The sequence below is a fragment of the Amphibalanus amphitrite genome, unplaced genomic scaffold (assembly GCF_019059575.1).
Source record: "Amphibalanus amphitrite isolate SeventyFive unplaced genomic scaffold, NRLGWU_Aamphi_draft 001124F_arrow, whole genome shotgun sequence".
Lineage (NCBI taxonomy): Eukaryota > Metazoa > Arthropoda > Thecostraca > Balanomorpha > Balanidae > Amphibalanus > Amphibalanus amphitrite.
In genome coordinates, this window is record NW_024882618.1 from 142,172 (window position 1) to 154,920 (window position 12,749).

The 12,749-nt window shown below is 50.5% G+C and overlaps 1 protein-coding gene across 1 annotated transcript in view; it reads left to right on the plus strand.

Annotated features, from left to right (window-relative positions):
- Positions 1 to 4,217: 4,217 nt before the first annotated feature.
- Positions 4,218 to 12,749, plus strand: part of LOC122370341 (collagenase-like) — a 28,916-nt gene continuing 20,384 nt past the window's right edge. The window contains exons 1-2 of the mRNA XM_043345844.1: positions 4,218 to 4,226; positions 5,902 to 6,391. Coding sequence (XP_043201779.1) covers positions 4,218 to 4,226; positions 5,902 to 6,391 — 499 coding nt within the window. The remainder of the gene's footprint in view (positions 4,227 to 5,901; positions 6,392 to 12,749) is intronic.

The following is a 12,749-nucleotide window of genomic DNA, read 5'->3' on the forward strand; positions in this document are numbered from 1 at the left end:
CGGGGGGCGGCTGGGTGGATCGGTTCGGACCGGGCGCCACGGGGAAAGTGACACTACCGTGCGGGGGGCGGCGGTCGAGCCGGGACCGGCGACTGTGCCCGCACCAGTCGCCGCAGTGTGCTGAGGGCGGGTGCGGGTGACGGTTCCCCCGACGACAGGACACTCTCCCTGGTCAGGACAGATCAGGACAGCGAGTCTGTTCCGCCGGTGACTGTATAACTGCCCGTGGGCAGCAGAGAGGCGTTGGGCGCAGAACACTGTCGCGGACGGCGGTAACACGAGATAGTGACGACAGGATCACCGGCGTCTGGAGGATCAGCGTCAGCGTCAGAGGACTGAAGGCAGCGCTCAGCAGAGCGACACCAGCGTACTGCCGGAGCTGCCGACCACCGCAGGTAGGTTCCAACCGGCCAGATTGTGATGGACGTTGTGGTCCGATACTCGATGTAACACATCGCGGCGAAGGCGTTTTTACGGTTTTACGTCTGATTCGACCCCTAGGCCTCGAAGGGCACGAGGAAAGCGACATTTGAAAAGCGTGGAAGATCATGATCATGACGAGTGCTTGGATTGTTTTTAGTGTTAGGCTACAGCAGAATGAGGTCACCAGAGGCAAAAAAGCTAAATTTTCCGGCTCATGCATCGAACTTATAGAGCTGGAAGAGTATCTGAAATAAGGATGTGACACTCTTGTAAAGCTATTTCGCTAATGTATCCTGAAGTTTTACCTAAGATCAACATCCAAAATTGTAGGAACTGGCATTTTTGTCGACAATTCATCCCGCAATAATTTCTTACACTTATGTACTATGTAGCTTGTATGAACAATATCAACTTTACCAGCATCGTGCACTCCTACCCCTCGTCGGCTTGTGTCGAATGAGCTGTATTTTGATCTTACGCGGTCCATTTAACCCGCGAGTTGCTGGGGGGGTGGGGGGCGTTAAACGCCCCCACTTTTTCGCCGGGCCATAGCATAAAAACGGCGCGGCGCAGGCGCGCCAAATTTTGGTTACCTGTAGGGAATTGATTGAAGTTTAATATAAAAAAGTTTCAAAAAAATTGGTCCGAAAATTTTGAGATATCGAGGTTTTAGTGACGTCATGATTTCTGAGTTTTCGACCAAAAATGGCATTTGTTCAAAAAATCATATAAAATCACAGAAAAGACATACAGACATGCCGTAAACGCCATTAGACTGCCAATACCATGAACAACCAAATGGTCATCTTCGATTATTGATTATCGTTCCGCATTTTCCAAAATCTTGAACTGAATCTTGGTAATTTCTCGTGACTTCTTCACGACCATGATACATGCATTTTTTAAATTGAACTTTTTGAGCCAAACACGTACACATATGATAAAATGAATGTCACCATCGTCTTCTACGCCCCAAATTACCTATAAGACATGTGTCACAGGCTGCGAATATCAGTTTAGATTTTCGGGGATCGGGGTTGACCTGACCTTGACCCTGACCTATGCTTGACTGACCCCTACATGGAGCTGACACTCTTGTAGGCCTTATATGATGGACTGCGCACCGTTTTGACAGAGTTTATGACGAGAGGCGCCCATTTCGAAGTCCTGAAGTCCATGCTACTGAAAGCCCGATTTCAGGTGTTTGACCTGACCTTGACCCGACCTGTGACCTCAAAATTCAACTTTAATGTACTCATCTGAAGCGTCTCGTCGCGTTCTTTCGTTTGCCGCCTCGTGCGTTTCGCTGCGGTTATTGGTTCTCGAGTTATCGGCTGGGGGCGTTTAACGCCTCCCCCCCAGCAAACGGTGGGTGGCGAAATACCCCAGCAGCTGCCGGGATAAGAAATTTACCCAAGGTTAGACTGATCAAAATAGGCCATGCTGCATAGGTATTACCGATTATTATTGTAGTGGCCTGAACTCATTCATCTCTTTAGCATGCCACTATTAAAAGTTATCCTCGAAACACCGTTGATGACCTTTTACTGCCTAGCGTGATCGTTCCGTAAAAAGTCCCGTGTGTTTACTTATGCCCAAATATGAGACTGCTAGTATAAAAATAGGTGACTGTCGTGCAATAGTCATACACCGGTTCGCCGAAGAGGTTGCGCTTTTTTACATGTAAACTTTTGTTTTGTTTCCAAATCATTTAGAAACAAAACAATACTACAGCCCCTCATTTTAATCACTTGTACTTTTCGGGCAATTATTAGCCTTGCGTCATAGTTTCGTCGAAGACATATGACGCCGTCACGTCCTGTCGGCGAGGCGGTCGTTACGCGACGTGACGCGCCGGCCGTTACTAGCGCGAGTCGTGCCGCCATGGTCCGTTTATCCACTGCATTTCACGCCTCGGCTTTATATGAGGAGCTAAAGCCGGTGGCCAGTTACTAGTTAGATGCGGTAACGCAGTGATAGTACACAGTAACGAGTGTGTTGCAGCAACTTCAGAAAGCTGACCATTATGATGTAACTTCGATTCAGATTTAAATGCTGCAATATGTTAGGTGTTCCTGACTTGCTTGTTACGTGCATGTAATATGTACTAGTGGTGTCAATCGGAACTTGAATCTTCGGAATTCCGATTTTGTCCAATGTCCAATTCGGAATTTGGTTGGACAATGACAGCGGGCTTTGGACAACTTTGGACAATCGCTTGCTACACCTCATTTTTTTATAAAGTAATCGTGTTTAACATTGCTTGGCCATTAGAAAGCTCAGTTTTCCATATGATTAACACTTTTGAGCTGGTAGCGATACATTAAAAGCGAATTAAATAACGGTGTTGAGTGTAAACTATTGCGTAGATGTCGGACATCTTTGGACAAATGGCTGGCTTGGACATTTTTGGACGGACAGTCGACGTAAGTATTGGACATTGGACGGACATTAAACATACGTTTTCTGAAATTGACACCACTAATATGTACCTATCCACATTACGATGATTTATCAAATCATGTTGACATGATACACCATGTAACCTCTGACAGAAAGCACGAGATGTCAAAACAAATAACAATGTATAAACAAGAATGGACAGTAATTACCAAGTCAATAATATCTTAACGATCTTCTCCATTGCTATGGCTTGTGTGCGAATTTGTGTGTGTCGATGTGATGGTTAAAGTAAAGATAGACGCGCTCTCGTTTCCAAAACATTCGTTTGAAATAGGCGCTACCAGGAAGGGAGGGAGGCAATGCATGCGACAAAGTGAGGGATATTGTGCAATGTGCAGCATGCCAACTTCACATGATGCTGTGTCTGAAGTCTGTAGAGACATAAAACGCACCGAAATCCCATGGACCGAAACGTGCAACTTTTACCTATCATGTGTTTCGCTAAACCCTTTTCTCTGCTGCATTTTATCAAAAGCGATACCCAAAAATCAGCATTTTATTAAGTTAAGCTTTCTTATTATTTGATGGAGAAAGATTAAAGTTGAAGTTGATACGTAAGGAAAAGCAGTAGCAACATTTTTTAGACTTAATTCTTATTAGCAAAATGACGATTCTAGCATTTTACGGTTTCATTGTGCGGCTCCAGTTTAATGCAGCTATAAATCACGTATAGGTCGCATACATCAATGCCCAAACAAAACATCAACAATCGTAAGATAAAAACTCATTTTCAAAACCTTGCTAGTTCTATCTTCCTCGACAAACGGCTGTGAAATGCATAAACAAGGCCATAAAATGCATAACTGTGAATGCATAAAGCTTCATGATCACTCAGAAAGCAGGCGCACTGCAATTCATAGCTCAATAGCAATCAATGGTGCATCTCCCTCCCTCCCCCCTCTCTCTCTCTCTCTCTCTCTCTCTGTCTCTGTCTCTGTCTGTCTGTTTGTCTGTCTGTCTGTCTGTCTGTCTGTCTGTCTGTCTGTCTGTCTGTCTGTCTGTCTGTCTGTCTGTCTGCTCTCTCTCTCTCTCTCTCTCTCTCTCTCTCTCTCTCTCTCTCTCTCTCTCTCTCTCTCTCTCTCTCTCTCAGCCTCTTCTCATTCGTTCTCTTCGCCAGCATTCAATGCAGATTTTGTGATTTCCCCAGACGTTTGACACCAAGACTGCACACACCGAGTGCCCTCGAAGAACTGCTCGGCTGTGTTGCAAACGGCCGACAACTGCCGGGGGCTCAGATACACCGGTACCGACTTCACAGCAGCGGCAGGCAGCGCCATGAACATGACCCTGTCGGTGACGGTGAGTTTTATACTACCCTTCGACTGACAATTATGAATCAAGTACTGTGAATATGAATTATCTAAACACGTCACCGTTCAAAATCATTGGAGATGTATTGCTTATTGTAGGTAAACCTCGCCGACGGAGGGGGAGGAGGGCGGGTGTCCCTTAGTTTTTTTCGCGATAGGTCCTAACAAGCCGGCGATAAAGAGCTGAAACTTTGCATACCTGACCTTTAATTCAAGCCGCATCTTGTGACGCCAACTGCATTTTCAGGTGAGGTCAGGTCGCTGACCTATGGCGCCATAAGTAAACCTCTGCACGGTCCTCAGATGTCGCAACTTCGCAACGCCATCAGTGCCAGAGGAACTCTATCACAGGGAGATGAAGCTTACCTACAGGACTTAGCATCCTCCGAAGGTCTCACAATTTGTATATCTCAGATTTTTCCTAAAGGTCACATGAGGTCAGGTCAGTCGAGTCACGTGACCTCACAATTATAAGTCAATGGGTAAAATGAAAACTGCTACCTATTTTGGCACCGAGAACGATCTCAAGCTATCTAAAGCACACGGAATCGTGATTTCATGCACTCCTTGCAAGTTCAGATGCTTTACTTTTGCATTTTTGACCTTTGACGTCACTAGGGTCATAAGAGTTTTTCGTCAATAACACCCGATCTAATTGAGTAAGCGAATCAGGAAAGCCACTAATGGACTCAGGAAGACCTGCCAAACCGAATGGTATGCAATATAACATCCTCCGACCAGCTCCGTGACCTGGGGGCTCTGACCTGACCTTGAACCGAGGTCAACACCTTAACTTGACCCCACCCGTCAAAAAGGTCTGAGCAAGGCGGACACGATGCCGATGGTGCCAAGATTATGGCTCTGCGGCCGTTTTTTGCGAAGTTGTTTATGAAAAACCAAACCCGTGCCTTGGACCACTTAACCTAACCTCAGGGGCCACCGGTTGACCCGAGACCTTAAAATCGGATACCATTCGTCGCGTCTCGTAACGGCTAAGGGTAGCGCTTTATCACGGTCATTGTGTGCCGGTGTTGACGTGTGTAGTGTAAGCTGCTATGGTGTTATAGATAACACGACAAACACTTCTCCACTACAATGAAGAATAGGGGTGCGGAGATACAGTCCTAACCAGGCTTTCACTTTTGACCTCAATCAAAGACGATGCATAGTTCCGCAAGCATGTGCGACCTCCATTTTCCCCAAGGCTCACAACTGAACAGATCCCGACGTCTGATGGGTAAAATAACAATCAGGAAACACCCAGATGCCCAACTGCACAGACGATATCACCCAATAGGAACTGTACCAGGTGTATCAGGACCTCCGACGCTATCACTGTCCGGTTCCACTTTCGCCCCGGGGCGGTAGATGTTGACGGTCGTCGGTGCTCAGTGCGTGGTCCACCCGGGGCCAATACTCGTACATACCTACAGAATGCAGATGCGGTCCGCCCGCCCCGCGCTTCGCTCCGGTGCACGCCAGTGTCTGATAGCAGGGTCAAGATTCTGGTCACCGGATGTCACTGCACGGTAAGCGGCGCACCACGAAAGCGCGGGGTGCGATATGGCTCTCAGTTTTCCGCCACCGCTCACCTGCGTCAAGAGCCGGCGCCAGCCTGAGTCAGAGCTCAGCATTGAACACATTTTTTCTTCACCCTTCTCCAAGGGCAGTATAAATTATAATCCCATCCCCTTATCTCCCGCAGTTTGTGCTGGCGGCTGTGGTGAGCGGCGCGGCGGCCATCTTCCCTCTGACGGGGTTCGGCGGCTGCGACCAGGAGGTGACGGAGGTGCGGGCCGGCCGTGCCGTCCACCTCAGCTCGGAGAACTACCCCCGACCGTACCCGCGCGGTGCCTGCCAGCGCCGCCTGCTGCGGCCCGACTCCGCTGATACAGCTGTCTCGCTGGTCTGCACCGACATAGACCTAGACTCTGTGGTGCTCCCCTGGGTGCACTGGCGCGTCTGGGGTGACTTCCTCGAGCTGCCCGGCCGGGGTATGCTGTACGGCCGCCAGTGGTTTCAATGTGACACGGCGCCTCTGTTGCTGGACGCTCCGCCGGGGGCCGAGGTGCCGCTCGAGTTCTCGGCAAACTATCTGCTCCAGCACAGAGGGTTCAACTGTGTGGCCCGCGGTCTGTCCAAGGAGCGGAGGAACAGCCGGCGGCGGGCGGCCCGGCTGCACAGAGAGCTGACAGGTCAGTGGCAGGGGTAACAGGTCAGAGACAGGTCAGAGGCAGGGGTGACAGGTCAATGACAAAGGGGAATATTTGTTTCTGGTCCCTAAAAAGCTGTTTCTGGCACCTAATTGCTGATCAGCCCCAAAATGCTTATTCGACCCTAATATCTGAATCTGGCACCTAATTGCTTTCACACAGCCTAAAGTTGCCAGATCGTCTAGTCAGTGGCGTATCCAGGATCTTGAAAAGGGGGAGGCCAAACCTGCTCAAGGGGCCCCACCCTTACCTTAGGGGCCCCAGTGGTAGCATACTTAAACCACGCACAGGTGCGGTTTTTTGCCACTTTCGCTATGTGAGGGAGCCCTTAGGCACACTTGGCAATCTAAAAACTCTGAAGGCTCATTTTGGCCTCTGAAAGCCCCTCTTCGGCGACAGAGTGAACGACTCTGGCCTCAGCCGGCCACATAATGTTCAGCAACAGAGTGAACGACTCTGGCCTGAGCCGGCCCTATAATGGCCTCAGGAGACCCATGCTATTGCTGACCTCCCAGGGCCCCACGCTGGCTCTTTGGAGCCTTTGAGTCAGTCTGATGGCCCTATGCCGCTCTCGAAGCCACGCCGGTCTCCAGAAGCCCATGCTGCCCTCTGAGGGTTCCGCGCTGGCTTCAAAGGGCCATTCATACCTCAGGGAACTCAAACATGCAGAAGATCTGAAGTATGGCTGCCGAGGCCCTCAAAGTGGCCTCTAATGGCCCGATGCCAGCCTATGAAGGCCCCGTGCTGGCTTCTGAGGGCCCAGCACCAGCGTCTGAAGTCAGATGACAGCTGGCCCCACGCTGGCCTCAGAGGGTTCACGCTGGTCACAGAGGGCCTCACACTGGCCTCAGAGGGCTCCACATTGTCTTCAGAGGGTCCAAAACTGGTCTCAGTGGTCAGTGGGCCTCAAACTGACTTCAGAAGGCCCCACGCCGCTGGGCTTAGAAGACCCCAAGCTGGACATAGACAGCCCCACACTGAACATGAGGGCCCCACACTGTCCTAAGAAAGCCCAACAATGGACTTAGATGGCCCCACGCTGGCCTTAGAGGGCTGCACGCTGGCTCCTTAGGGTTCCAACTTCCACGCCAGCGTCAATGGGTCCCACGCCCAAGTCTAAGCTTCTGTAGGACCGCCGAAGCGGCCTCTGAGGGCCCCCACGCTAGCTCTGGCTCGGCCTCAGCCTCTGAGGGCCCTGAGACGGCCTATGAGGGCCCTACGCCGGCCTCTGACTTCTGAGGGTCATCAAACGGCAAATTGAAGATAGTTTGACGTAGTTGACTTTATTTAATGACTTAATGATGTAATGACTTTATTTAAGTTTGGGCCAGTACTTCGGATAAGGCCCTGAAGGTCGTTTCTCTTGGGACACCCAAGCATGCACGTACCCAGGATTTCGTCCAGGAGGGGACAACCTGCTCTCGAAGGGGCCCCGGGTTACCTGGGGGGGGGGGGGGCGGGCACTGTCAACCCAGGCAGGGACGTATCCAGAACATTTTGATGGGGGGATTGGGCACGGTGGGTCCGGTCCCCCTTGCGGACGGGCCCCTCTATCTGTCTGTCTGTCTCACTGTCTGCCTGCCTGTCTGTCTGTCTAAGCCCTGAAAAAATGTGGAAAATTGGCAGATAAAAGTATCATTTTGCCTGAGAAATGTGCATAAAATGCACGGTCTTTTATGAAGAAGCGAAGCGAGTGAGCCCCTCAGAGTCGCCGATGTTGGTCCCTCAGACGTGTCTGTGAAAGGCCGTCAAATGCGCTGGTGTGGGGTCCACACAGGCGCCGTTGTGGGGGTCTTAGGCTTAGAGACGCTGGTAGGGGCCGTCATAGGCATGTATGGGGCCCTGAAAGTTACTAGTGGCCCTTCATAGGCCGGCAAGGGAACCTCAGATGCCGGTAAGAGGCCCTCAGAGTCGCCGGTAAATGGCCGTTAGATGCGCTGGTATAGGGCCCCCGGAGGCGCCGGTGAGCGGGCCTTCAGAGCCGCCGATGTAAGCCGCTAAGAGGCACTGGTGTGGGGACCTTAGAGGTGGCGGTGAGGGCCCTCCCAGGCGCCATTGTGAGGGCCCTCAGAAACACTGGTGTGGGCCGTGGGGCATAACAAACAGGTGTGGGGCCCTTAACCCTCGCCCGTAAACGGCGATCTGCCACCTTCGCCCATGCAGGGGGGGGGGGTTGGTGCGACCCCCCCCTTGGCGTTTGAAAACGGAGCGTCGTAGAGCTTAGCGGAAAAGACCAACGGATTGCTCTCGCCGAGATCTCGCGATTGGTGGTATATTTTTTGGTCCTAGGTCAACATTTGACCTACTTTTGACCTGTCAAAGGTCAAATTTTCGGAAAAATAGACTTTTTTCAACTTTCCGCGGCGATTACGGCAAAACGGTGGGAGATATCGACTTGAAACCTTCACTATCGTGTTCCTTGATCAATTCTCTATCGTTTGGTATGTATTTCGTTTCCCTAGCTCTAAAAATGGCGCGTTGGGAGCGCCGGAAGTCGGCAAGGTCACAGTCGGCGGCAGAAATTCGAAAAATCAAAATTTAAATTTTTGAAATCTGATTGTATTTTTGGATTTGGAAGGTCCATTTGCTCCCTATAGAAGCTAATATTGCTGCATATTCCCATTGAGGTGACAAGAATTAGCAAAATAGTGGTTCGGGCGCTTTTCAAAAATAGTACCGGACGCTGTTCCTCTTGTGACGTCATAGCTCCGTGACCTGACCTGACCCGGTCAAGTTTCTTATACCATATGATAGCCAATACTTGCCCCAACATGCATGGGAAGTTTCATCACGATCCATCAACCGATGTCCATACCACCGGCAGGAAACCTCGGGCGTTGGCACTCAGTTTGTGAAAATCCGGCCGGAGGCTGTTCCCTTTGTGACGTCATAACTCCGTGACCTGACATGACCCGGTCAAATTTTTTTTATCAAAAGATGCGCAAGGTTTGCCCCATAAGGTACCCAAAATTTGGCGGCGCTGCGCGCCGCCGTTTTTGCACTATTTTCGAAAAACCTCAGGGGGGGTTGCACCAACCCCCCCCCTACATGGGCGAGGGTTAAAGCTGATCCCTCATTAGCCTTCAAGGACCCCCAGAGGCCGGCAAGGTCCTTCAGAACCTGGGGTGGGGCCCTTCTGGAGATAAGTGTGCCTACATAAGAGCCCATGACGTATTCTCAAAAGCCCCGTGGTGTCCTTTCACTCCCTTCCAGTTGAATCGTGGCCAGCGCGGACCCTCTGATGTCAATTGGCACCGTAGGGCCCCTTCGGGCCCGAGGGGACCCTAAACCATATAACGGACACGTGTCTCCTCGCCCCTGGCTATGCCACTGAATCCAAGTGATCAGGGGCCCTTTAGGTAATCAGGGGCATCTCAGGTGACTGCAGGGGCTTTCCAATTGATCAGGGGCCCACCAGGTTACCATGACCAGGGAACCCTCTGAAAATCAGGTGCCGGTTATACCAGGGGCTCCTCGGGCAACTAAGGGCCTTCATGTGACTGCAGAGGCCCTTCAGATAACCAGGTACTCCCCGGGTAAACATTGGCCCCTCAGGTGACCAGGACTTCTTTAGATGACTGGCCAGGGGCCATCCAGGGGATCAGGGGCCCCTTGGGTAACTAGGGGCCCCTCAGATAACCAGGGGACCCTCAGGTAACCAGAGGCCCCTCGGGTAACCAGGGGTCCTCGTAATCAGGGGTCCTTTACCAGGAGTCCTTCAGATAACCAGGGGTCCTTCAGGTAACCAGGGGCCCCTCAGGTAAACAGGGTCCCGTGACCAGGGGCCCTCAGGTAACCAGGGCCCCTTAGATACCTAACCAGGGGCCCCTCAGGTGACCAGGGGCCCCTCGGGTAGCCAGGGGCCTTAGACAACCAGGAAGCTCTCAGACAGCCAGGGGCCCCTCAGATAACCAGGGGCCCTCAGGTAACTAGGGGCTCGTCACATAACCAGGGGCTCCTCAGGTGACCAGGGGGCCTTCAGGTAACCAGGGGGTCCTCAGGTAGCCAGAGGCTCTCAGGTAGTTAGGGGCGCTCTGTGTTCGTCACTGTGATAGATATCGCTCTTTGATATCAGTTTTTCTTTCGAGTAAGAGACGTTCTGTCTAGTACTGGAATTAAGGCAGGGAGACCCAGGACGCTTTCGTCACGCTGGTCCCCCTGAGTCATCCTTGGACCTCAGGGGCCCCCGTGGCCCCCCTTGGGTACGTCACTGCACTCAAGTGACCCAAAGGGTTCACTTGCATGTCTGATCCCAAAGGGGGAGGCCATGGCCTCTTGGCCTCCCCCCTGGATACGCCACTGCGTCTAGTTGAACTCCGTATTTGCTGTTTGCTGATTCAGCACCAAAACCAAAACATCCAGCACCTATTTTATTCCACGTTTGCCTACCTAATTCGCGTAATCTCCCTGATTTTATGTATCCTAACAACATGAACGTTGCATTCGGTGATGTCAAGTGCCATTTTCGCCAGTGGAGATAATGATTAATGCCATTTCTAGCCAAAAGAGAATCACTAGCCAGCTATGGTGCAGCATAGCAAGACGCTCCTATACCAGCCCGCTATGTAGAGACTAGAGATTATTGCACCCTCAGCCATTTTAACGTGAAAAGTTTGGATCCGTCACTTCCAGCCAGGCTCTCAGGTCATAAACTGGAGTAAAGCAAAATGTCAACTCTGAACAGACATGCCACGCAACCGGCCCTCTTTTCAATATTATTAGCTTTCTGCAATCATCGTCTGACTCCATCTCGATCAAACGCAGCATCCGGTTTCTACAGGGGCGTTTGACTGACCGGCCACACAATAACCAAAAACAAAATCAAAGCTTCATGCACACATATGACATAAGTAAGAAACGGATGAAAAAGGCACAACCACCGCACAACTCTGCGCGGCAAACAACGGACAATGTCCCACGCAAGATCCCGCGTTTCTTCAGCGGCTTTGAACGGAATGAAAACATTACATTTCTTTTTTGGAGCTATTTGATGACGTCAAAAAATACAATACCCGTTTTAATGGTCAAAATCGAGACAATTACTCACAAAAATGTTTCCCTTTAAGCATTACAAATAAATACTTTTAAATATTTAAATGACATTGTTTTTTCAAACAAATCAATATTATTTGCTTACTTAAACGTCATATACAATGCTGAGATCACTACGGGGCTGTCTTAGAGTGTAGCTGCACTGGCAACCTTTAGGCTAGACTCCAGGGGTCATTATACCAGAACAACATGATTCTACCAGCCAGTAGTTCATTTTTCTGCTAGATTGGTGCTACGCTCAGCATTTAGGTGCCAGATTCAGAAAAAAGAGTAAGGCGTACCGATGAATAGGTGCCAGAAACAGCTAATTAAGGTCATTTTCCATGATTGGTGCTGGTATCCACCAAATAGGTGCTGAGGACCAATTTTGGGGCGAGTCAGCTTTTAGGTGCCAGAAATAGCTTTTCTGGGACGCAATTAAATGGCGTCCAATGACAAATCAGGGAAAGCTGACAAGTCGGTCAGGGGCGGGAGAGGTGACAGGTCGCTGACAGGTCTGTGACAGGTCACTGACGGATCTGTGACAGGTCACTGACGGGTCTGTGACAGGGGCGGAAGAGCAGGGACAGGTCAGTGGCAGGTCAGGGCAGTGGTGTCAGGTCGGTGACAGGAAACAGAAGGGGTGACAGGCAGGTCAGTGGCAGGGGACAACAGGACTGACAGGTGACAGGTCAGAAGAGCTGTCAGGTCAGTGACAGGGGTCAGCAAGGATGCAGGGCAGTGACAGCGGATAGCGGGTAACAAGAATTTAGTGACAGGATAGCCGTACAACGTGTTACAGCCTCCGGTGTTATAGCCATATAGCGTATTACAGTCTCCGATATGTTATAACCCTGAATCATATTTGTCTCCGGTGTTTGAAGTTAACGCCATTCGGCTCATACTGCAATTTTTCACCAACGTGTTTCCATGAATGGCGCTATCGCCATACAACGTATTGCAGTCTCTTATGTTGGTGCTGTCTTCATATAAAACATTGCAGTCTCTTATGTTGGTGCTGTCTTGTTAAAAAGCATTGCAGTCTTTCATCTTGGTGCTGTCTTCATAGAAAGCATTGCACTCTTTCATTCTGGTGTTGTCTTCATATAAAGCATCGCAGTCTTCCATTCTGGTGCTATCTTCATATAAAGCATTGCAGTCTCTCATGCTGGTGCTGTCTTCGTATGGAGCACTGCAGTCTCTCATGTTGGTGTTGTCCTCATACAAAACATTGCAGTCTCCGAAGGTTCAGCGATAGCCGGCCGGCGGACAGCGATGAGGACAAAATACAGATTGCGGCAAATGACAG